The 25,786-nt window shown below is 35.7% G+C and overlaps 1 protein-coding gene across 1 annotated transcript in view; it reads right to left on the bottom strand.

Moving 5' to 3' along the window:
• Nucleotides 1–25,786, bottom strand: part of Sel1l2 (SEL1L2 adaptor subunit of SYVN1 ubiquitin ligase) — a 43,574-nt gene that overhangs the window by 212 nt on the left and 17,576 nt on the right. Inside the window, exon 3 of the mRNA XM_063249473.1 lies at nt 1,370–1,532. Within this exon, the coding sequence (XP_063105543.1) occupies nt 1,370–1,532 (163 nt within the window). The remainder of the gene's footprint in view (nt 1–1,369; nt 1,533–25,786) is intronic.

The following is a 25,786-nucleotide window of genomic DNA, read 5'->3' as shown; positions in this document are numbered from 1 at the left end:
ACAGAAAATGGTCGATTACAGTTGTCTTATTACTACACATGGTATTATATATGGTTTTTAGAGCACAACCACTTCCATGTAAGGGAAAGAGATCTCATTTGAAGGATGACATTTTTTACTTTTAAAATAGAGAATCTTGCTCAAACACCCTCTACCTACCTTATTTGCCAAATTAACCATGGCTCTTCATTTTTTCTGTCCCATCTGTTTATTGGTGTCCATCCACAACACATGGAAAGCTTGCAGCTAGTTGGGCATGCATTAGAACATGTGTGTATTGTTTCCACCCCTTGCACACTTACAAAGGGTCAGGAGGACTTGTTCCCAAATCTGTTTATACCAGCTTCACTGTTACTATAATTACAGAATTTAATTGAGCAAAACGTAAACTGATTACATATAAGTACAAAAAGAATATATGACTGTAATGTAACTGAAATACTATGGGAAAATTTGATTTAAAAAGAGCCACTAAAATTATCCAGGTAATTGTGAGTGAGATGTTTTTCCTTGGGGAGAAAGTCTATAAAAATCTGGCAGGATTCTGCACAAGATTTTCCCAGTGTCTTTGGCTCCTCACTCTATTAGAATCTTGAGTTGGGAAACCAAAGAGGATACAGTTCGGGTGTGGTTTACACTCAAAAAGCCAATCCACAGGACTATGTTAAACAACAGGGAGGCCATGTTTTGATATCAAAGAATTCCCAAATAAAAGTTTCATTGTGTATGATTTAGATTTAAAATGAATTTAGATATGCCCATTTTATAATACTATTGAAACTGATATTCTTTCTTAATATCTTTGCCAAAGAAGTTTCTCTCTCTAGGAAATCAACAAAATTTATACTTATCTATTAGGAAAGAAATTTTCCTACTTTAAGGGTAAATCAAATATTGAAAATGATTCTTAGATTACATAATTGAGCACCAATTAAATTTTGCACACAGACTTTTTGGAGACATTATATTTTCTGGAATCTTTTTACTTGTAGAGAAATCTAACAACTAATCAAGTGTGTTTTTATTAGGGAAAGTCTTAGACTGCTAGACTAGAAAAAGAGTACCCTATATTCATTTTGGTTTTCTTTAAAGTCTTAGGGTTTTTATTAGCATAAAAACTGATAAATGTTTTATCTGCATAATTTTGGAGTATTTTTTTCCCCATGAAACATGATTAGTAACCTTGCTTGTTATCATTAGTGCAAATTTGAAATCTAATTGGGGCCAGAAGCTGACATAATATAATGCTTTTTTGGGTATAAATATTTGACTATATCCTAAGACTTCTTGTAAAGCAGCTATAAAATGTACTTTTAGGTTGCCTTAAGTCATTTTAAATTTACATGTGAGAGAGTAGTAGTCTACTTACAGTGATTTGTATTTCTCTCTGGGAGGTCTCTATTTTCAATTCTTTTTATTTTTAATTTGAGTTTCTTCTTGATTTCTAAGAGATTTTTTGTTTTGATTATTTCACTCAATTTTCTTTGTTCTAATATATGTGATAAAACTTGTTTGTCTTCATTCATTGATACCTGCAAAAAAGAAAAAAAGTTTTTGTTCATTTATAAGTTTTTTTTTTTGCCTTTTTGAGACAGGGTCTCACTATGCAGTTCAGGCTGGTCTTGAGCTCACTTTGTAGCCCAGGCTGGTCTTGAACTCACAACAATCCTCAGCCTCAGCCTCCTGAGTGCTGAGATTATAGGCATGTACCACCACGCCTAGCTCCCATGTGTAACTTTTAAAAAATGAAAGTAAACATTTATTCATGTTTGTAAAAAATATATACTTAATATAGTTACTCTAATTCTTGCTTTTTTCAAATATAAATGACATATGGCCCACTTCTCTTTTGGAATCCATGTATTTTATGAGTAAAAACCCTTTAAACCTATTAAATGCCATCTGAACTGCAGAGTCAACTGTCAAAAGCTAAATGTTATAAATAAAATAATAACAGAGTTTAATCAATTTACTCTTCCACTAGTTAGTTGTCATGGTAATCTCAACTGTGTGAGCTAAAGAGAAAAAGGAAGATGTTCACAGTGCCTTACACATTACAACAAATTTATAATTAATTGTGACTGTCTATTTTAAAAATGTAAAAACATACTTTGTTGAAGTATTTTTCAGAATCTAGATAATTAATCTATTATAATTAGGGTGATGCATTTGAAAGTTGTTTCTGAGTAGTAGAAAATAAAGGAGATCTTAAGAGAGGAAACTAGAAAGCTTTGTGAAGGTAAAGATTCACAACTTTCAAATATACATAATTTACACATTTTGAAAGATAAACTTTTTCTTTGTCAGTTAGTATTGCTGAAGTGTCAAGGCATTTTCCTCCTCCTTTTTCTCAACATCCTTCTTTCTATCATCAGTTTCTGGAATACTCCAGTCCTTCCTACACAGCCCCAAAGACAACAGATCAGTGACACAGGGCCAGAGCTTGTGGAGACTTCTTGTCATGTAACAACTTTTTAAAAAAGGTTTTGAGGTATAATTCATATATGTTGGGAGCCGCGGCCGAGCCCGGTCGCCTTACTTGGCGGACGTGAGGCCTGTAGGAAAGAGCAAAGCCTGAGCTAGATTACCCCTCCCATCGAGTGTGCTAAGATGGCGCTTATTTCCTGCTTGGTAAACAACCCGCCCTGTAAGATCTCCTGCTTCCTGCTTGGTAAACAACCCGCCCTGTAAGATCTCCTGCTTCCTGCTTGGTAAACAACCCGCCCTGTAAGATCTCCTGCTTCCTGCTTGGTAAACAACCCGCCCTGTAAGATCTCCTGCTTCCTGCTTGGTAAACAACCCGCCCTGTAAGATCTCCTGCTTCCTGCTTGGTAAACAACCCGCCCTGTAAGATCTCCTGCTTCCTGCTTGGTAAACAACCCACCCTGTAAGATCTCCTGCTTCACAACCCGCGCTGTAAGATAGTCTGCCTAGCAACAACTGATGTTAGCCAATCAGCCCGCATCGCGCGCTTTGAACTGATTGGCCACTGTAACCCTATAAAAGTGAGTGCCTCTCCCGCCACGAAAGAAGAAGCAGAAGAAGCACGCAAGGAGCCGCGGAGAGTGGACCGGTAGAGGCTTCGGGACAGACTGTAGGGAGAAGCACGCAAGGAGCCGCGGAGAGCGGACCGGTAGAGGCTTCGGGACAGACTGTAGAGAAGAAGCACGCAAGGAGCCGCGGAGAGCAGACCAACAGAGGCTTCGGCCGGGAGGATTTCCGGGGCAGGCTGTACGGAGAAGGAAAATAAAAGAAAAGGTTGTCCACTGCCAGACTTTGTTGTGTGTCCTTCCTGCCGGCCGGGAGTGACACCGACACATATACCATAAATTAACGCACTTAACATGTACAATTCAAAGTGGTCTTTGTAACATTCACTGATGTGTGCAACCATCACCACAGTCGATTTTAGAACATTCTTGAAATCTCAAAAAGAAATCACAAATCTTTCACCCATTACCTACCCTATTTCCCCATCCCTCTAGTCTCTGCCCCAAGCATCCTTTAAGCTAAGCCAAGTTCTGCCTTTACAGATTCCCTGCTCTGCACTTTCAGAGGAATGGAATCTTACAATATCTTCTCTCCTTTCGCTTCTCCCCTTTCCTTCCCTTTCCTCTATTTCCCTTTCCTCCCCTTCCCTTCCCTTCCCTTCCCTCACCTTTCCTTCTCTTCCCCTCCCCTTCTCCTTTCCTCTCCCTTCCTCACCACCTTCTTCCTCCTCCTCCTCCTCCTCCTCTTTTCTCCTCCCATCCTCACTCCTCTCTCTCTCCTCTCTCTCTCTCTCTCTCTTCCCTAGCTTTTTCACTTTTTTCAGGGTTAACTCATGTTCCAGCATGTATTAAGTCTGTAATTCTTTTTACGGTGAAATAATATTTCTTATATGTATAAATTGCGTTTTATTCATCCATTCATCCAATAGCAGAGATGTGGTTCTTTCCACCTTTTGACTATTGCAAGCAGTGCTGCTATAAGCATTCATATGTGGACATGTAAAATATGATTTTTATTTTGGAGGCCAGAGAGAGTAGGCAAATAAAAATATAAAATTCCCAGTTAATTTGACTTTGAGATAAGCTAGGATTCTTTTTAGTATTATGTCTTATATGTGGCGTGTGAACAGATAAGAACAGCATGTATAATGTGTCCAATTAAGTCATTGACAGCTTTGCCGCATGCTGTCATAAATGTGCCAGCCTCCAGGTGTAGATTCCAAGGTCTCCCAGAGCCCTAATATCTTTCAGAAAGAGAGGGAAAAAGCACAGAGCACATGTAGGAAAGGTTCTTGTTTTATTTTATTTGGTTTGTTTCTCCTTCCTTTCTTTAATGGGTCAGACCTGGGCATGGCACGTAACTCTTTCAGCCACTTATCTTTGATAGAAGCTTAAGTTAAGTCCCATGCCCCATCTAAGTATGAGGTAGCTGGGAAACATTAATCTACCTTCGCTTCAGGACGAACAGAGCGTGAAATTTGATGAGCTTTCTACATGCTCTAGTATATTGGGATTATTATACTATTGCCATTAAAAGAATTGTGCTTAATTTCCAAGTTCAGAAACAAAATAGTATCTGAGTTGAGGAGGCAGTAAAGCTTGTAAAAATGCCTGTCATTGTCTAGTGTACCTATGTCATTTTTCTACGGGGGCCAATATTTCCTAAATTTCATTTTCTTTTTCACTCGTTGGAGGTGGGCAGAACAGCCAGAGGAACAAATATCAGGGAGTCTTTGAAGACAGAAGCTTTCTTTGAGTCTTAAAGGCATCCAAACACTTAGAGTTCAGCAACAAATATTTATTAAGCATCTATCTCAGGTTTTGTTCTAAGAGTTAAGGATGTCATGAATAAAATGTCTCTGTCCTCCTAATATCAATTCTCAACTGATAAAATGAAAGTGATTTAAAATTAGTGTTACTGGATATAGGATGGTTAGAGACATATTCTCCCACAACATTTGAGGAGATGTCTATGGAGGGAGAGGGTCAGTCCTGTGCATCCCTCAGGAAAGAGAGACCTAGCAGAGCGAGCAGCAAATGCAAAGGCTTTGAAGCAAGAGCACACAGGTTGCAAGATCTTTTTAACAGCAGAGCCATGAAACAGCTGGAAGGCTGTCAGGTGGGGCTCAGGATTATGAGTGATGCTCCTTGTGAATGGGAGATGGTTTTGGAGGGTCCTGAGCAGGAGCGACAGTGATTGACTGCCTTTGATTTTGAAATGGTCACCCTGGCTGCTGTATTGAGAATAGCACACGTTGGAAGAAGGGTGGGAAGAGGAGGAAATCAGCTGAAAAGACCACCTCTAGAGGAGAGTGGACACTGATGGCGACTTAAGAAGATGGCAGGAGGGGAAGCAGTGGAATTGGTTGGTTCCGTGATATATTTTGGAAGTATTCCCAGCAGGCTGGAAAGATTTATAATGTGTATTTTGGTTTCTAAACACAAAACCCAAAGGGAATATTTTGGTGAAGTATGTTTTAAAACTCTCAAAGTCCATTTGGTCAGAGATTGTTGCTGTGTTGCAATAGTCTCTCACTTGTTCACTTGCCCTCCTGTCCCTTCCCCAAAATTTCAAGATTCATGCTGGATGAATAGTTTCCCAACTACCCCTGTGAACCTATCACTGCCCAATCACTTCCGTCCTCAGTGACAACAGGGTACAATCCAACTCCTTTGCATGAAACTAAGACTCCTCACAGTGTGCCCTGAAATGTCACAGTGACTTGTGTCTTACTACTCCCACACCTAAGTGAACATCTGCCAGCCAAACTCCTTTCGCTCTTCCCAGCAGTGTGGGTTCTTGCCTCGTTCCCTGCCCTGGCTTCTGCAGTTCTCATTGCCCCTCCTCGTGATGCCAGCTATTATCTCTGTTCTGATGCTCAACTCAATTCTTCCTCCCTGGGTGCCTCCTATATCACTGTCACCCACAGTCCTCCCTTTCTCTGCACTGCTGGTTTCCTTCCTTCTTGGTTACCAGTTGTTACCTGCTCCACAGTCTCTAAGGTCACATCATTTTTGTATATTTCCTGATTTACCTACTCAATTATTATATTTTGTAAATTTTTTAGTATCTTTTTCATTTAAAGTTGGGTGCCTTGAATAGAGAGGAGTCTAAAGAATGTGCAGATTTCTTTATTTGGGGAAAATTCCTTATTTCCTTAAAGCACAGTAATCATAGAAAGATCCTCTGATAAGACCAACTGAAAGATCAGTAGTCCTAGGAGAAAAGAGGTTAGAATTTATCTTGTATATTTAATCCTAATTTATTTGTAACTAAATCTTGTGTTTGGTTTTTGTTTGTGTGCCTTGACACATTTCCAAAGTAGAATCTACTCCAATAGTATTTTACTTGAAGTCAAAAATAAGCACACAAACAAAGCCTGCACTAGTATATAACAAAGTTTCTAGAAAAATAGTGAGACTCTGCCTCAAAATTTAAAATTTGTAGAAAAAAAAAAAGAGGTCTGGAAAAGTAGCTCACTGTGAAGGCCATGGGTTTAATCCCTTGTACTGGAAAAAAGGAGACAAAAACAAGACATGTGACTTTTTACATTATATTGTCTGAATAATATTTAACTATTTTTATTTTGAAAACAATACACAATTTTACTTTTTAAACAGAAGAAATTCAAGTTCTTGTTAACATATAAACAGATATATTATTCTTAATTGCCTATCTTAATTGCTCTTGCCTCAGAATAAATGTGCTAAAGAATTTTAAAATTTCATTTATATTCTCTTTAGAGTATTTTCTGTTCACCACATATTGTTTGTGTCTAACAGTGGGTGAGTTAATTAATCTCTGTGACTCCCCTCAGCTGAATAGAGGTCATAATACTGCCTATCTCATTAAGGTTTGTGAGGATCAAGTAAGTTAACTCATGTGAAGAACCTTGCATATGGTAAAGAGTCAATAAATACTGGCTATTTTTATTGTTATTATTGTTATGTTGACTCTATATTTTCTGTGTAAATGAATGTTTCTGTTTGGAATCTTAAACTTCTAGGATTAGGTCCTATAACTGTTCAATTTGCTCTGTTTACCAGTGAACTCAGATGTCTTGATCATGGGAAACCAGTACACATTATTTTTTTTAATGCAGTTTAAAAGTCTCTTAAGCAAAGATATATAAGTCATTTTACTTTTAGAAAATGCTAACATTCCATACATTTTTCTACTAATTTTATTCAAAGACACTAAACAGCAATTTCAGCATATCCTAGGTTTCTGTTGCTACCTGGGCTTTACTTGATGCTGAATATAAATTAACCCTCAAATCCCATACTTATTTTTTTTTTGAGATGGAGGTCTTTCTATGTAGTTCAGGCCAGGCTTAAAGTCACTGTATAGCTCAGACTCGCCTCAAAGTCAGCAATGATCCTTCTACCTTGATATACTTACTATTTTTTTTTAAAAAAATTTTATTTAAAGGAAAAAAGAAAAAAAAACAGTATAAGGATACAAGTAATACAGAATTACAAAAAACAAAACGGTAAGAAATCACTAGTTAATAGATTACATATTGTCATCTTAGAAATAGTTGTTCAAGTTACAGGATTAAAGCATACAAAGTGGACATTCAAACAGTGAGACTGCAAATAGTTGTGTTCAACGATCCAACAAAAACTCAGTAATATGGTCATCTATCTTAACACACCTAAACACACTTGCAGTTGTATCCTTTAGAGCACTTTTATCCTCTCTTTTTTACTAAAAATTTTCATATTTTGGGTTTTATTACTCCCATAGTTCTTATTACTTTTTTTGGGAAGAGAATAAAACCAAATATGACAAAACAAAGCAGTCAGTCAAAACAAAGGATTGACATAGCACATGATGTAAAAACAGAATACAAGGTTATCAACAATGGTTACCATAATGCCTCTTGCTTCCTTCAAAAGAATTGCCCATATCATTAGGTATAATAAAATTGAATGAAACAGTACAGAACAAGACCAATAAAACCTAAATATTGGAAACATTACAGGACTTCAAAAGAAGATAATAGTCAAACCAGAATGGGCATCATAATGAATCTTACTGCCTTCAAAGTAGTTGCCTATACCCTCAAACTTGATACTGTCAAACAGAATGGAACAGTCTAATCAGTCAAAACAAGACAGTGAGAGTAATACAGGTCTTCAAATCAAGTTAATAGGAAAACAAAAAAGTTACTATAATATATCCTGCTAATTTTTTTTTACTTTTTCCCTTAATTAAAAAAAAATAAAATAAAAAATAAATAATTTTTTTAATGAAAAAGGGGCAGATTGAGATAAAAGAGGACATAACAACATAACAATACAGGTCAAAGCATGACAATTTCAGCAAACTAGTGCTTTACCACCAAATAACCCGACTTAATAGCAGTTACCATAGTGTCTCTTTCCTTGAAATATTTGAATATAACTTCGTATACTATAGCATCAAATATATCAAGACAGTGTGAAACCATTCAAGAGGATGAAAGTATTACAGGGTATTTAGAACCAGCTAACGGAAAACGAACAATGGTTTCGATATTATCTCTTAGCCTATAAAAGTTTTTGTTTATACTATCACATATAATAAAATCCAGCGAGATACAACATGATAAAACCAATAGAGACAGAAGAGCATAGTTTGGTGGGACTTCAAAACAAGATGATGTTAAATCAGCACTAGCTATTATGATGTCTTGTTTTCTTGAAAATAGCTGTTCATTTCATCACAGGCAATAATATCAAGCAGCTGAGAATAAAGCCATTCCAATTAATGACTGAAAACTTTATAAGGCTTCAAAGCCACATAATGGGGAATCATGATTACCACGTACTTTTATATATTTGAATCATTTCATACACTAGGGAAACTATTCGGTATTCATATATGTGAGTTTGATTTATTTCACTTATGAGTATGGTCTCAAGCTATACCCATTTATCAATAAATATCTCAATGTGATCCTTCTTTATAGCTGAGTAGTACCCCACTGTATAAAAATACCACAGCTTTTTTTATCCATTCCTCAGTTGATGGACACTTGAGTTGTTTCCAAGATCTGGTGATTACAAATTGTGCTGCTATAAACATAGGTGCACATATATCACTGTGGTATGATGCTTTCAGTTCTTCTGGGAATAGGCCTAGAAGCGGAATAGCTGGAACAAATGGGACTTCCAATCCCAGCTTTTTGAGAAAATCTCCAGACTGACCTCCACAATGGTTGCACCAGTCTACACTCCCACCAAGAGTGTAAGAAGAGTTCCTTTTTCCCCACAGCCTCTCCAGCATTCGTTGCTGTTGGTTTTCTTGATCCTGGCCATTCTTTCAGGAATGAGATGGAATCTCAGTGTGGTTTTAATTTGCATTTCTCTAATGACTAATGATGATGAATATTTTTTCATCTATTTATTTGCCATTTGTATTTCTTAATCTGAGAAGTGTGTCTTCATCTCAGATGCCTATTTTTGGATTGGATCTTTGAATTTTGGGGGTCTGATTTTTTAAAATTCTTTATATGTTTTAGACAGAAGTCCCTTGTATGAGGGAGAGTTCATAAGATTTTTCCCAGTTTGTGGGTTTTCTTTTCATTATGCTGCATATTTCTTTTGATATGCAGAAACTTTTTAATAAGAGATGGTCCCAGTTATTGATTCTGGGAAGTATTTCCTGTGCGGTTTGAGTCCTGTTCATGAATTCTCTACTTACCCCTATGTCTTCAAGATTTCTACCCAATTTGTCTTCCAATAGATTTAGTGTTTCTGTTTTAATATTCAGATCTTTGATCCTTTTAGATTTTAATTTAGTACATGGTGATAGGCATGGGTCTAGTTTTAGTTTTCGGCAAATGGAGAGCCAGTTTTTCCAGCACCATTTATTAAAGAGACTGTTGTTCTTCCAGTGAACCTGTTTGGCTCCTTTATCAAAGATAAGGTGTTTGAGTGTGTTTGTAGTTGTGATTGTATCTTCTAATCTATTCCATTGATCTTTGGCTCTGTTTTGATTCTAGTACCATATTGATTTTACTATGGTTGATTTGTAGTATAACTTCAAGTCAGGGATTGTGGTGTCTCCTGCCTTGCCTTAGAACTGTCTTTGCTATTCTAGGTCTCTTCTGGTTCCATATGAATTTTAGGAGTGATTTCTCTAGATCCATGAGGTATGTTGATGGTATTTTTATTGGGATTGCATTGAATCTGTATAAGAGTTTTGGGAGAATGGCCATTTTCACAATATGTATTCTTCCTATCCATGAGTAAGAGATGTCTTTCCATTTTCTGAGATCATCTTCAATTTCCTTTTTCAGTGTATTGTAATTTTCCCTGTATAGGTCTTTCATTTCTTTTGTAAGAGTAATTCCTACATATTTTACTTTTTTAGTTGCTAGTGTGAAGGGTGTAGTTTCTCTTATTTCTCTCTCTGTGATTTTGTTGTTAGTGTATAGAAATGCCGTTGATTTTTGAGTATTGATTTTGTATCCAGCTACATTACTGAATTTATTTATTACATCTAAGAGTCTTTCAATGGAGTTTAGGGGGGTCTTCTAGGTAGACTATCATGTCATCTGCTAACAATGATAATTTAACTTCTTCTTTTCCTATCTTTATCCATTTTATTTCTCTCTTATCTAATTGCTCTGGCTAGTATTTCCAGTACTATATTAAATAGGAGTGGTGACAGGGGACATCCTTGTCTTGTGCCTGATTTTAAAGTAAAGGCCTTCAATTTTTGGCCATTTAGTATGATACTGGCTGTTGGTTTGTCATAGATAGCCTTTATTATATTGAGGTAAAGGCCATTTATTCCAATTTTCTGTAAAGTTCTTACATGAATTTATTGTTGGACCTTATCGAAAGCTTTTTTTGCGTCTATAGAAATGATCATGTAATTCTTACTTTTGGCTTTATTGATATGGTGGATTACATTTATTGATTTACAAATGTTGTACCATCCCTGCATGCCTGGGATGAATTCACTTGGTCATGGTGTATAATCTTCTTGATGATTTGCTGTATCCTATTTGTCAATATTTTATTGAAGATTTTTGCATCTGTGTTTATTAGGGAGATTGGTCTATAGTTCTCTATTTTAGCTGGGTCTTTCTCAGGTTTTGATACTAGAGTAGTATTTGCTTCCAGGAATGACTTAGGAAGGATTGCTTCCCTTTCAATTTCACTGAAGAGTTTGAGGAGTGTCAGGATAGGTCTTCTTTGTATTTCTTGTAGAATTCTGTGCTGAATCCGTCTGAGCCTGGGCTCTTCTTTGTAGGTAAGGACTTAATTACATTTTCAATTTCATTAATAGAGATTGGGTTATTCAACAGTTTTACATCCTCTTGACTTCCCCTAGCTTTGGTACTTCACATGTTTCTAGAAATCTGTCTATTTCTTCTGTGTTATCAAACCTTTGAGAGTAGAGGTTTTTGAAATAGGTGTTGATGATCTTCTGTATTTCTAAAGAGTCTGTAGTGATTTCACCTTTTTCATTTCTTATTGCATGAATTTGAGCTTTTTCTTCCCTTTTTAAAATAAGGTTGGCTAGGGTCTTATCAATTTTATTTATTCTTTCAAAGAACCAACTCTTTGATTCTTTGATTCTTCAGATTGTTTTTTTAGACTCTATTGCATTGGTTTCTGCTCTGATTTTCACATTTTCCTATCTTTCTTTTGGCTTTGGGCTTGACTTGCTCTTCTTTTTATAGATGTTTGAGGTGTAGCATCAGGTTATTTATTTATATTCATTCTGTTTTCCTGATGTGGGAACTCAGTGCATTAAATTTTCCTCTGAGGACAGCTTTCATTGCATCCTACAGATTCTGATAAGTTGTATTTGTATTTTCATTTTCTTGCAGGTATTATTTAATGTCTTCTTTAATTTCCCCTGTGATCCACTGGTTACTCAAAAGTGTGTTATTCAATTTGCATGTGTTTGTGGGATTTTTGCAGTATCTTTTATCATTAATTTCTAATTTCAGAGCGCTATGATCCGATAATATGCAAGGGATGATTTCAACTCTTTTGCATTTGTTTAAATATGTTCTGTGAGCTAATATATGGTCTATTTTAGAGAATGATCCATGTACTGCTGAGAAGAATGTGTATTCTGATATTGTTGGATGGAACACTCTGTATATATCTATCAAGTCCATTTGTTCACAGGTGTGATTCAGTTCTGCTATTTCTTTGCTGATTTTTTGTTTGGTTGATCTGTCCCTTAGTGTCAATGGTGTGTTAAGGTCTTCTGTTACAATTGTGTTACTGATAATTTGATTTTTAATTTCTGTTAATACTTGTTTTATATAACTGGGTGCTCTGGAATTGCATATATATTTAAGATAGTTATCTTTTTCTCTTGGAGTTTTCCCCTAATGAGTATGTAGTGACCTTCTTGGTGTCTTCTTTTCATTATTGGTTTAAAGTTCACATTGTCTGTACACAGAATGACTACTCCTGCTTTTTTTTGGATTCCTGTTGCATGAAGTATTGTTTTCCATCCTTTGACTTTCAGTCTGTGAGTATCCTTCTGGGTTAGATGGGTTTCCTGTAAACAGCATATGGTTGGATTTTGTTTCTTGATTCATTCTGACAGTCTGTTTCTTTTAATTGGTGCATTGAAACCATTTACATTAATGGTTATAACTGTTATATGTTGGTTTATTGTTGACATGTTATCTTTTGGCAGCTGCATTTTTATCTTTCTGTTCTGTTTAATTACTTAAGGATAATAGGTGTCAGGGCTGGGGATTTAGTTCAGTGACATAAGTGACATAAGTGCCTGCCTGGCAAGCAGGAGGTCATCAGTTTGATCCCCAGTACCACAAAAAAAAAAAAAAAAAAAAAAAAAAAAAAAAAAAAAAGAAAAATAATAGGTGTCAGTAAAAAGCAGAGGTCAACACAAATGACATTAAGATTTTGTTTACAGAAGTACTAGCAGAAAACTTCCCAAACATGGCAAAAGGATGTGACATTCATAAGAGTGAGGCATGTAGAAATCCTGTGAGCCATAATCAAAACAAATCTATACCTAGACATATAATAATCAAGATCCTAGAAAGTCAATACAAGAACAGAATGTTAAAAGCTTTTAGAGAAAAGAAACAGATCACCTATAAATGAAAATCCATCAGAATCATGAAAATTCTCAACACAAAACAATCAAGAAAATGCTGAAGTATTTCAAGTCCTAAAAAGAAAACAACCCAGACTGATGTACTCTGAAAACTATCTTTCAAAATTAATGGTTATTTGGTGGTGAAGCACTAGGTTGCTAAAATTGTCATGCTTTGACCTGCATTGTTATGTTGTTATGTCCTCTTTTATCTCAATCTCCCCCTTTTTCATTAAAAAAATTATTTATTTTTTATTATTTTTTAATTAAGGAAAAAATAAAAAAAAGCAGGATATATTATAGTAACTTTTTTGATTTCCTATTAACTTGATTTGAAGCCCTGTATTACTCCCACTATCTTGTTTTCACTGATTAGACTCTGTTCCGTTCTGTTTGATAGTATCAAGTTTGAGGGTGTAGGCAACTGCTTTGAAGGCAATAAGATTCACTATGATGCCCATTCTGGTTTGACTATTATCTTCTTTTGAAGTCCTGTAATGTTTCCAATATTTAGGTTTTATTGGTCTTGTTCTGTACTGTTTCATTCAATTTTATTATACCTAATGATATGGGCAATTCTTTTTAAGAAAGCAAGAGGCATTATGGTAACCATTGTTGATAACCTTGTATTCTGTTTCTACATCATGTGCTATGTCAATCCTTTGTTTTGACTGACTGCTTTGTTTTGTCATATTTGGTTTTATTCTCTCCCCCCCTAAAAAAAGTATTAAGAACTATGGGAGTAATAAAACCCAAAATATGTAAATTTTTAGTAAAAAAGAGAGGAAAAAAAGTGCTCTAAAGAATACAGCTGCAAGTGTGTTTAGGTGTGTTAAGATAGATGACCATATTACTGAGTTTTGTTGGATCGTTGAACACAACTGTTTGCATTCTCACTGTTTGAATGTCCACTTTGTATGCTTTAATCCTGTAACTTGAACAACTATTTCTAAGATGACAATATGTAATCTATCAACTAGTGATTTATTTTTTTTCCACTTTTTTATTTAAAGAAAAGGAAACAAAAAATACATGGAGATAAAAAAGGGTAGAAATAATACAAAATTACAGAAAAATAAACGGTAAGAAATCGCTGGTTGATAAGTTACATATTGTCATCTTAGAAATAGCAGTTCAGGTTACAAAATTAATGTATTTAAAATGACATTCAAAAAGTGACACTGCAAACAGTTCTGCTCAGGATCCAACAAAAACTCAGTGATATGGTTATCAGTCCTACACACTTGTTTTATATCTCAAAGAGGGTAAGATTAAACATATCAAAACAGAACAAAACAGTTTAAAAACAATTTAAATAATACAAATTTCAAAGCAAGTCCACTGAAGATCTTCACTGTCTATCTAACTGTTTCTAGTTTCTTACAAATAGTTTTCCCCATCTTCACCCACATTATATACATATTGTATATTATAGAACTAATCAAATCATTACAGGATGATGATGGCTTTTTAGGTCTTCAAGATCTAACATTGGGGAAGACAATAATAACTACTATCACTTTTCACATTCTCTTCATGGTAACCGTCCCCATCTTTACATATGCTGAAATTGAGCTTAAGAGACTAGACTAATATCATTCTGATCAGTAAATAATGGTATTGCTAGAATTTATATCATAATGCTACAAAATTAGCATTAGGTTTCTTAGTGTCTCTTCTTCAGAGTATCTGTTCATTACATCTTGTATTATATAATCTGTTCCCATAAATAATTTTTTTTAAAAAATCTCATGTGTGAATTTCTACATATATATCTATCCTCTCTGTATTATAAGGAAAAAATCATAACAAGACAGCAAAACAAATTTCTAGAAAAACATGCAATGGATAAAACATATAAGACCACAATATAAGTGATCTTCCATAGTTACTATGTTTTATCTTGTTATTTTCAATAGATTTGTCCACATTATTGGCTTAATATAGTTAAACATAGTATTACCTATTTTTATAAAAACACAACTTTGAAAGCATTGTAGGATTTGAGAGCTGTTAATAATGGATATCCTTTATATCTTGTCATCTTCAGAGTAGTTGCCTCTACTTTTAGGGTTGATACTAACAAGCATACCAAATTCAAATAAAATCAGCCAAGGCAAACCCGTGGTCTTATGAATTGGATTCAATTAAGATCAGTCATAGTAACACAATGTAAGTAATACAGGATTTAAGTTTAAGTTAATAGGAAAGTAAGGATAGTTACCATGATATAACCTGCTATTTTGGGGTCAGATGTCTGTGCCCTCAAATCTGACATGAGTGGACAGACCAGAACAAATTAAATTCAAACTAAATATGAAGATAAGTCTACTGTGTCTTTTAAATCATGATACACTATTAACAATGACCTCTGCCTTTTTTTTATGGTGTTTCAGAGCTGTCTAAAGACTATAGCTTACCATCTCTGCCTCATGTCTGCTACTCCACTTTTCTGCTATAATTTGTCCACCTTATTCCCTCATTCCACTGTCTGCCCCGTTCATTGAGGCCTCTCTGCCACTGTTGCTGGAATCTTGGTATCCCTTTCTCTCTTTCACTGTCTATCTAACTGTCTCTAGTTTCTTGAATGTCCTTCAGCACTCTCTGTAGGGTAGGATTGCTGGCCACGAATTCCCACAGTTCCTCTTTGTCTTGGAAGCATCTTATTTCTCCATTAATTTTGAGAGAGTTTTGATAGGTATATGAGTCTTGGTTGCATATTATTTTCTTTCAGGACTTGGAATATTTCTCTCCATTCCCTTCTTGACTTAAGAGTTTGTGTTGATAAGTCTGTTGTTATTTTGATAATTTTCCCATTGTAGGTAATCTGCTTCTTTTCTCTGGCTCCTTTTAATATTATGTTCTTTTGGTGAATTTCTGTAATCTTGATTATTATATGTCTAGGCATAGATCTGTTTTGGTTGTAGGTAGCTGGTGTTCTGTATGCCTCTTTTATCTGGATATCATTTCTTTTTGGTATACATGGGAAATTTTGCTTTAATATATCTGTGAATATTCTTTGTATTTCATTTTTGGTTGATCCTGCTTCCTCACTCACATTATTTATTCTTAAGTTATGTATCCTTTTGTCATCTTCTAGCTTTTGAATTGTTTCTTTCTGGTTCCTTGTTATTTTTAAGAGGGTTTTTCTTTCACAATCATATGTCATAAATCTCTCTTCAAGTTTCATAAGGCTGGCTTTAGTTTCTGTCAGGGCATTTTGTCAGTGTTTAATGGAGTTTTTAGTTTCCTGGTAATCTCTTTGGTTCTGTTTCATGTATTCTAAGTTATGTTTAAATTCTTCTTCAGAAATTTCTCTTTTCTGATTTCCTCAGTTCTTCCATCTGTGTTCTCTTGGGCAGGGCTTTTCATTTCTTTAATTAATCTCTTTATATCTTGCCTCACTTGGATCAGGAGTACAGCTTTAAATTCATCTATGAGGTCATGGAGGCATTTTTTAATTTTGGCTGATGCTGTGTCCAGTATTGGATGGTTACTGTGCTTGTTCTCTTCAGTGTTTACTTCTTCTGGGCTTATTTTCTCATGCTGGGCAGCTGGAGACTTTTAAAAATTTTTATCTCTTGTCATGTTTCTGGTTTCTTTCAGACTGGAGTGTCCTGGGGGTCTATGGCCCTCTCTGTATTGCTTAGGGCCTTTCAGAAGCGTGCTGACTTGAGTTTTTGCTGTCTTCCCCAATTTGCTGTTATCTGAGGTAGGCAGGGATGCAGGGATGGTGCAGGCTAGCCTCCAGCCTCTGTGCCAGTGAATCGTAAATTAGGCTATACTTTGTGGATGTCACAGAGTTGTGACTATTTTGTATCTGCTTATTGGGCTCCAAGCAGAGGCTTGGTTCAGCCCCAGCAGATCCTGCCAGTTCTCTCTGTGCCAGAAGCAGCTGACTAATGTCACTGTGGCACAGGGTTCTGCCCCAATCCCAGCTGTCCTCTTCCAGTCCTCTCTGTACCAGGAGCACCAGGACAGCAGGTCTGCCCAATTCCAAGATGTCTTCCACTAGTTTTCTGTATGATGTTGCAGCCAATATGGCGCCAGGCTCTGCCCAATTTCAAGATGTCCTCCACCAGGCCTCTCTCCGCCAGGGGCGACTCAGTGATGTCACCGAGCCGCACAGTCTGCCCAACTCTAAGATGTCTTCCACCAGACTCTGTGTTATTGATGTTGGTGTGGTGGCGGGCTCTGCCCAATTCCAAGATGTCCTCTGGCCAACCATAGCAGCCACGGGACCCCATCCCTAGTACTCACCAGGGCTCAGTGCTGGTCTTCCTCTTGAGTCTACTGCACACTATGCCGCTTGCCTTCATTGTGTTCCTGGCACAGTATGGAATGGTCTGAAAACTGCACAGCGTTCAGCTTCGGACCTCCAGAGCTTTTCACAATCTCCTCTGGTGCAGCGGGGCAGTCCTGGCTGCTTCGCGGGGTCCCGGGTCTCAATTTCCAGCAGTCACCAAAAGCCAACACAGCTTTTCCTGTTGGGTCCACTGGTCAGTTTGCCGCATGAAAGGCCCGGGATTTGCAGCCTCCCGTTATCAGCCTTCACAGTCTCAGCACGACTTTAAATCCTCCAGCCGCGCTCTCTGGGTTAATAAGAATTGTTATCCATTCGTCTGGCCCTCTAACTAGTGATTTCTTACAGTTTTTTTTTTTTTTGTAATTCTGTATTACTTGTACCCTTATACTGTTTGTTTTCTTTTTTTCCTTTTAAATAAAAAAAATTAATGGAGAAACAAGATGCATCCTTGAAAAGAACAACTAAAGGAATTCATGACTACCAAACCAACCTTATGAAGTGTCCTGAATAATATTCTAGAGAGAGATAAAGATGACCATGGTTCCAGGAACAGAGGCGGAGGAGGATCATCAAGCAGTAAAGACAAATGAATGGTGGGGAAAAGTAGGAAGCCAATGGGAGGAAAATAGCATGGCAGAGATGAACCAATGCCTGTTGGCCATAACCATTAATGTAGATGATCTCAATTCACCAATAAAAGGAAACACAGGCAGAGTGGATCAGGAGATTGGATTCATCAATATACTTTATACAAGAAACTCATTTAACTAGAAGGAAAATTCATAGGCTGAAAGTCAAAGGAGAGAAAACAATACCCCTGCCAGAAACAAGCAAGGATAGCTTGCTCATGAACTGCCGAATGAGTAAGAAAGACATGGCATTTTTATACTATGGAAAGTACTCAACTATAAAGAAAGGTAACCTTGAGGCCCTTGTAGGTAAATGGATGCAACCTGAGATCATTCTCATGGATGAAATGGTTCAGAGTCACCTGGGAGAACATCATGTTGTCTCCCTAGTTTAAAAAACTAAAGGATTCAGTGGGATCTAAAATGCATAATAGATATTGTGAAAGTGAAAGGCAAATAATTGTCTAAAAAGGGAAGGCAGTGGCCATTGCTAATCTATTATTATGTTTTAAAACCCATATCGTTTTCATTGTTCTGTTTAGTTTGGTCTAATTCTGTTTTGTCTGATTTTATTATATTTGATGGCATAGATAGCTATTTCAAAGATAACAAAATATATTTGTTTTCCTATTATCTTGTTCTGAAACCCTATATTGCTTTCATTGCTTTGTTTTGATGGATTTTATTCTATTTTGTTTTCTTTGATTGTATTATGACTGATGATATTGGCAACTACTTTGAAAATAACAAGAAGCATTATGATAGCCATTATTGATTTCCTTTTATCTTGTTCTGAAGTCCTGTACCATGTTCATTGCTTTGTTTTGATTATTCTGTTTTATTTCATTTGATTTTATTCTCTTCAAAATAATATAATAATAAAAGAAATCTAGATTTCCCAGTGTGTGGCCCCAAGAATAAGTACATCAGCATTACACAACAATTTGTGAGAAACGCAGATTCTTGGCTGTATCTCAGGTCTACAGAACAAGAAACTCTGCGGTTTAAGCCCAGTAATTTGTGGCATTTCTATCTTTCTTTCTTTTTCTCTCTCTCTCTCTTTCTCTTTCTGTTTTGAAAGTGAGTCTCACTATGTAGCCTAGTCTGGCCTTGATATCATGGAACTCCTCCTGCCTCAGCCTCTGAGTTCTGGATTTACATATGTACCCCTCAACACCAAGCTACAATCATGTTTTGACAAGTCTCCCAGGTGAGTCTGCTGCTTGCTAAACTTGACAGCCCTTGCCTTAGTAATATGGAAAAAGATAGGCAGCAAATGAAAGTGAATTGAAGAACACAAATAAAATGATATAAAAATTTGTATCACTTGTCAGACAGTAAGGAAATGTGAACATATAGCAAAGATTCACAGAGTAGCAGATGTTGTTTGAATTATGGTTTTCAATCAGGAATTTAAAGTATATCAGATTGCTAGCTCTCTAGGTCTTAAAAAATGTATACAGCATATGTTTGGAAAAGCAGAGAACTGGCAATTTTGAACTTTAAAATCTTTCTGTTTTACAAGATTTTCTCCATTCAAGTAAGGGTGTATCTATGAGATGCTTAAATAGAGGCAAAAGTGTTTTTGGTAATCATCTTAGTGTTTTTCATTTTTATAGACTATTTTAAATTAAGAATAGAAGACAACTTTAGGACGCATTTTCCTAACATATCTAAGATTTTTTGAAACACAGTAACTATGTTAAATGCAATAGCTACTCCTATGTTACTCATTCATCATTAAAATGCTTATTCCTCTTGGCAAACTCATTGCAGATTATCTTATTGTGTATTTGAACATCTACTTTCTAATGCGTCCAAAAAACAGTGATAAATACGTATCCAGGAATAACATAAAATGTGACAAATGGTAAAGTAGCAAGGAAGAAGGGAAACATTAAATAGCATGAATGCTACTATTACTATGGCACTCACATAGAATCTCTGTTAATTCCCAAGTGTATTGCATTACAAGGGCAGAGAACATAAAATAATGACACATGTTAGAGTTAGAATTTGTATTAATATATAAGTAGCAGAAATTATAGTTAAGCATATAACCTTATTAAGTATTCATCATTTCTTTTTTGGCAGGTACTGGGAATCGAACTCAGGACCCCATGCTTGGTAGGCAGGCACTGTGCCATTGAGCTTTAGTCCTGGTTCCAGCACCTCTTTCCTAAATTTTATTAGAGATAGTGATAGTTTCTGTTTTATTCCTGATGCAAATATTACTAAATAATGACATTATTTCATTCATGTTCCATTTCACATAGCTAGTCCTCTTCTGGGTATCTTCCTGAAAGAATCGAAACATCATATTATAGTGATATATGCATACTCATGTTTATGGCAGGAGAATTCATAATAGCTAAATCTTGGAAGCAGTTTATCTGCCCATCCACAGATGAATGGATAAAGAAAATGTGGTATTTACACACAATGGAGCACTTCTCTGCCATCAAGAAAGAGAAACTTGAGTCATTTGTGGGAAAATGGATTCATTTTGACATAATGTTAAGTGAAACAAGTCAGACACCTCAACTTAATTATTGCATGGTTTCTCTTACATAAGACACTCAAAATATAAATAAAGAATGATATAAAAGACTGCTAGTAGGGAGCTAGGTCTTTCTCAAAGGGGAAGGGCAGGGTTCAAGCAATGGAGGGAAGAGGATAGAGAGGAGGAAAAGGAGAGGAAAAAAGGAATTAAGCTGTGTTTGTACATGTACCAACTCCACATAAACATGTGATGCAAATATCTCCTAATACAAAATATTTATCAAGCGCTTAGTAAATTTTAGACACTAACCAAGAGATAACATATATCTAAGATTTATACAAAAAAGTCAAGAGCCTTTGCTCCAGTGAAAGAATCAGATAATAAACATTATCTAGGGACCTAATTACACATGGTGACAAAATATATGAAGAGCCTGAACATTATCAGGATACAGAATTACATATAGTGATAAAACATATGAAGACTCCATTAGGTAATGGAGCTTGAAAGTGAATGAATGTTCTAAATTATCTAAAAAAATTTATGGAAAACACATATGAATAAATATGCAAATAATTGCATGTCAAGAAGAATAAGCCATGTGATTGTCTGCTAGAGAAGTCCTGGCAAAGGGGATGATAGGCACAAAGGCTCTGATGATGGGATATATTTGGGTCCCCAGGACATTGAAACCAAGGCAAGTAACAGGCAAATGGCCAAAGTCCAAATAAAGGGCAAAGCAACAGGTCATCTAAAAACCTGTGGGACTTGATAAAAGAGTGTGGATTTTGTTTACATAGAGCAGAGTATACACTATAAGGTGAGTAGACTGCAGTAGGGGAAAAGTGTGTGTAGGACAGAGTCCAAATGGGGGATGCTGGTGGCCAAGCCATGAAGTCATTAAAAAGGACTGGATTCATTTCATATGTTAAAGACCAAGATTTCTGGGCTGTGGGTATTATAGAAAAAAATGGATGGTAACTTAAGGAAATTTTTGCCCTAAGTATGAAAGAGACTTTACTGGCAGGGAAGACACTTAGGAAGAAATAGATTCGAGGTTTAGGAAAATCAAGAATTCAGTAGCCGAATAATCACACTTCAGACGCCCTCCAAGCATCCTAGTGGAGCCTCTCAAGTGGTTTGTGTCTGGTGTTGTGACACTGTGTGTGGTGATAGATGCTAGTAGGTTAAGAGAGCTGTTTGTGAGTGGATGTGAAACTGCTCTTCAAAATGTTTCTAGTTTTTTTCAGTGAGAAAAATAAAAACAAATTACAGGAAGGTTGCCAGCTAAAAGTGAGGGATAAATGTATTGGAAGTTTGAGACAAAAAACGATGGTATGAAACTGTAAGCTCAGAGATGTGGAATACTAAATTTGATGAGGAGATGTTCAAGTTTCCTGGAAAACTCTACAGGCCCACTTGCTAATGAGCTGGGTTGCCAACTGTGTTTATTCACTGCCATGTTCAGCTGCCCTAATGCAGGAGTTTAGACAGAGAACTGCATTTCATCACGGTTGGTATTTTAATTCTAAGTTGAATGGAGCACAAGAAGAGTGACTAATTGGATGGCCTATATAAAAAAGTGATTGTTCAAAGAAGTGATTTCAGAGTACCTCAAAACCTTGTCTGCAGCCTCGAGTCAAGAAAATATCTGAACAGTGAAAGTTTTTTATGTATTTGGTCCTCAAATTTACTTGGTGGGAAAATCTGAGCTATTTAAGTGTGAGATTACTTATATTCTTTATTTATTTCACTTTATCTGAATATTCATATATATTGCTATATAAAAATTAATGTACTTAAAATAATGTATTCTTGTTTCTGCTGAAATAGTGCATAACAGTGATGGTGAACCTACAGCACAGGTACCTCAGTAGGCTGTTTGTATCACTGAAAGCTCTAAAAAGTTTGGAACCACTGGTCTATACTATATAAGATGTATACATATAGATGTATCTTTTTACTTCTCTGCCTTTGTCCATTTTAACTTTTTGTCCTTTGTTTTACATTATTTACATATACACTTTGTTAGATATTTTTACATGTTATATATAGTATATTTGCTTATTTTTTTATATTTCTAAATTTAAAAGAGGCTGGGTGGTGACACGCACTTGTAATCCTAGCACTCAGGATTGCTGTGAGTTCAAGACCAGCTTGGGCTACAAAGTGAGCTCAAGGCCAGTCTGAACTACATAGTGAAACTCTATCTCAAAAAGACAAACAAACCACCGCCAGCAACAAAACCCTTCAAAGATACCTGAACTTTGCCTCAAAACCTTCTAAAAAATTTGAAGAGGAGAGAGCACTTCCAGCTCATTTTGTGAGTTCAGCATTATCCTGATAAACAAAGTCAGACAAGCATATTACAAGGAAATACAACTACAGGAATTGATGAATATGGATGCAAAAATCCTTGACAAAATATTAAATTCAGCAGCATGCTAAAAGGATTATATACCATAACTATGAGTGACTTATTCTTGGAATGGAAGGATAGTTTAAATTAATATCCTTGAAAATTAATCAATGTAAAATATTACATTTATAGAACAAAGGGGAAAAACTCATGTGATCATGTCAAATGATACATAAAAATATTTTTCAGTATACTTTCATGGTAAAACACTCAACAACTAAGGAATAGAAGGAAATTCCTTCAATAAAATAAAGATAAGAAAAACCTAGAAGTAAAAGATCAAAAGTGTTTCCCTTCAGATCAGGATTAAGACAAGGATGCTCAATATTACCACTTTTATTTCACATAGTTGTAAAAGTCCTAACCAGAGCAACTGATCAAGAAAATGAAATGAAAGTCATCGAAACAGGAAGGCAGAATTAAAATATTCTGTTCACAGAAAACATGATCTTATATATGGAAATCATAATATATTCCACAAAGTACACTAGACTAAAAAAAGTTCAGCAAAGGTGCAGACACAGTATCAACACATGAAACAATTGCATTTCTACATGCCAGCGGTTACAAACCTATGGCATGTGTGCTTGCACACAGTGGACATGCAAAGCCCTCTCTGTTGGGGCGCACACCACTTCAACCCATAACAGTTGGTTCTTCTAAAATAAAACCTCGGTATTCAGGTTTAATTGCAATGTTGGCACTTTGCAATAAATAAGTGGGTTTGGGGTTGCAGTTTGGATACTCAGTCTGTAAATGATTCGCCATTACTGCTATCTACTGATAATGAACAGCTAAAGGAAATTAAGAAAACAAATCCATTTACAATAGCATCAAAAAATAAAATTCTCAGAAATAAATTTACTCAAGAAGGCAAAGACTTATACAAAGAAAATTATAAAACATTACTGAAAGAAATTAAAGAAGACACTAATACAGGAAAAAACATTGCATGTTCATGGGCTAGAAGTAGTAATACTGTTAAGATGCTGATAGTACCCTAAATGGCCTACAGAATTAATGTAATTCCCACAAAAAAGTCCATGTTATTTTTTTTTTTTTTTTTTTTTTTTACTAAACATAGAAAAGTCCATCCTAAAACTGAAATGGATTCCCAAGGAACTCTGCTTAGCCCAAACAACCTTGAAAATGAAGAGCGAAGTTTGGTACTTTTCCCTACCAAAACTTTGCAATAATCAAGACACTGTGGTATGTACTTGTTGAAGCCCTAGGTTCAATCCTCAGCACCACAACTTGCTCTCCCCTAAAAAAGTAACAACAACATGAGACTCTCATCTATGGTATTTGACAAAATCCCTCATCTATGGTATTTGACAAAAGAACCAAGCCCATTTAGTGGGAAATGACAGTCTTCAGTAAGTATGCTGGAAACATTGGAGATCTGCATGCAAAAGAATTGTATCACATACAAAAGTTAATTCAAAGTAGACCAAGAAACTACACATAAGATCTGAAACTACAAAACTCTTAAGAAGAAAACAGAGGTTAAAGCTTTATGACACTGGACTTGGTAATGACACTTGAAACATGACCCAAAAATCATATTCAATAAAAGTAAAGTTGTACAACTTTTTATAACTAAAACTCCTATCTATGAAAGAATACTACTGACATTGAAAAGGCAACCCAAAGAATGAGGGAAAATATGTGCAAACAGGTACAGTGTTAATATAAAAACTAAATGGAGGACTAATACAACTTGGCAAGAAAAAACAATCTGATTAGGGCCGAGGCTTTAGCTCAGCATTTCAAGCTCTTACCTGGGAAGTGTGAGGTGGTGAGTTCAATCCCTGATACCAAAATGAAAACAAAACAAAACAAAACAAAACAAAACAAAAAGCCCAATCTGAATAAATTTAACCTGTAAAGAATTTGAATAGGCATTTCTCCAAATAGGATACACATATGTCCAAAAAGCTCATGAAATGATCTCAGCATCACTATTCATTAGAGAAATACAAATAAAAGCCAGAATACAAGTGTGTTTTAGTTAAAATGAAGGTAAAGGTAACATTTGACCCAAAGATAGGGAATCAGAAAGACGATAAATCAGAAAGAAGATAAATGCCCAGGGATTTTTATAATTGAGTCTTGAATAAACAGTAGCATATTTAACTAAATCTACACATCTTTAATGTTATCAAATACATGTGAAACATCAAACTAAAAAAGGTGAAAAAACACTATTTTATACATGAGAAGTTCACAGTCATGCTTAAGCAATATCAAATACGGGTTTCCAAAAGCTTAAAACAACATTTAGAACCTTTTGAAAATTCTAAATTCTTGTGACTATATCGTACATAATAGACATGGAACTAATAAAAATACTAAAGACTTATCATATTAAGATCTTTTAATATTTTAACTTTAGTGGGCCTGGCTATTCTAATTTGCAAAATGGTGCTAATAACTAACCATTTACAAAAAATAAAAACAAACCATTTATGAATCCTCCACAAAGATGTTAGAAGAAATGAATAGTAGAAGTAAAGAAGTTTAAAATGTTGCATAATTATAAGGACATGGTTCTAAATATAAATTCTGGATATAATATCATAATCCATGGGACCAGAATTGTAAAAAGTGTAATTATCTATTAGACCAACATGTCAGTCTCAAACTAAGATGAACGGGCCTGTTTAGGTGGAGTGGAGAATGGAATTTGAGCTCCCTGAAACTGTTTAGCAATGACAGTGACGCCACTTCTTCCTTGTTTTTGGTTTCCTTAGTTACTCTGTGGGTGATAAAATCCCATCATTGTTATGATGGCCCATCAGCCGTACACCTGACTTGCTTCCTTAGCGCCTCAGTTATTCCCTCCTAGT

Source organism: Cavia porcellus, unplaced genomic scaffold, assembly GCF_034190915.1.
Source record: "Cavia porcellus strain 051 isolate PalLab524CR breed Dunkin Hartley unplaced genomic scaffold, mCavPor4.1 scaffold_5, whole genome shotgun sequence".
NCBI classification, from domain to species: Eukaryota; Metazoa; Chordata; class Mammalia; order Rodentia; family Caviidae; genus Cavia; species Cavia porcellus.
The sequence above is the reverse complement of the archived record's forward strand: the minus strand, read 5'-3'. Positions and strand labels throughout refer to the sequence as shown.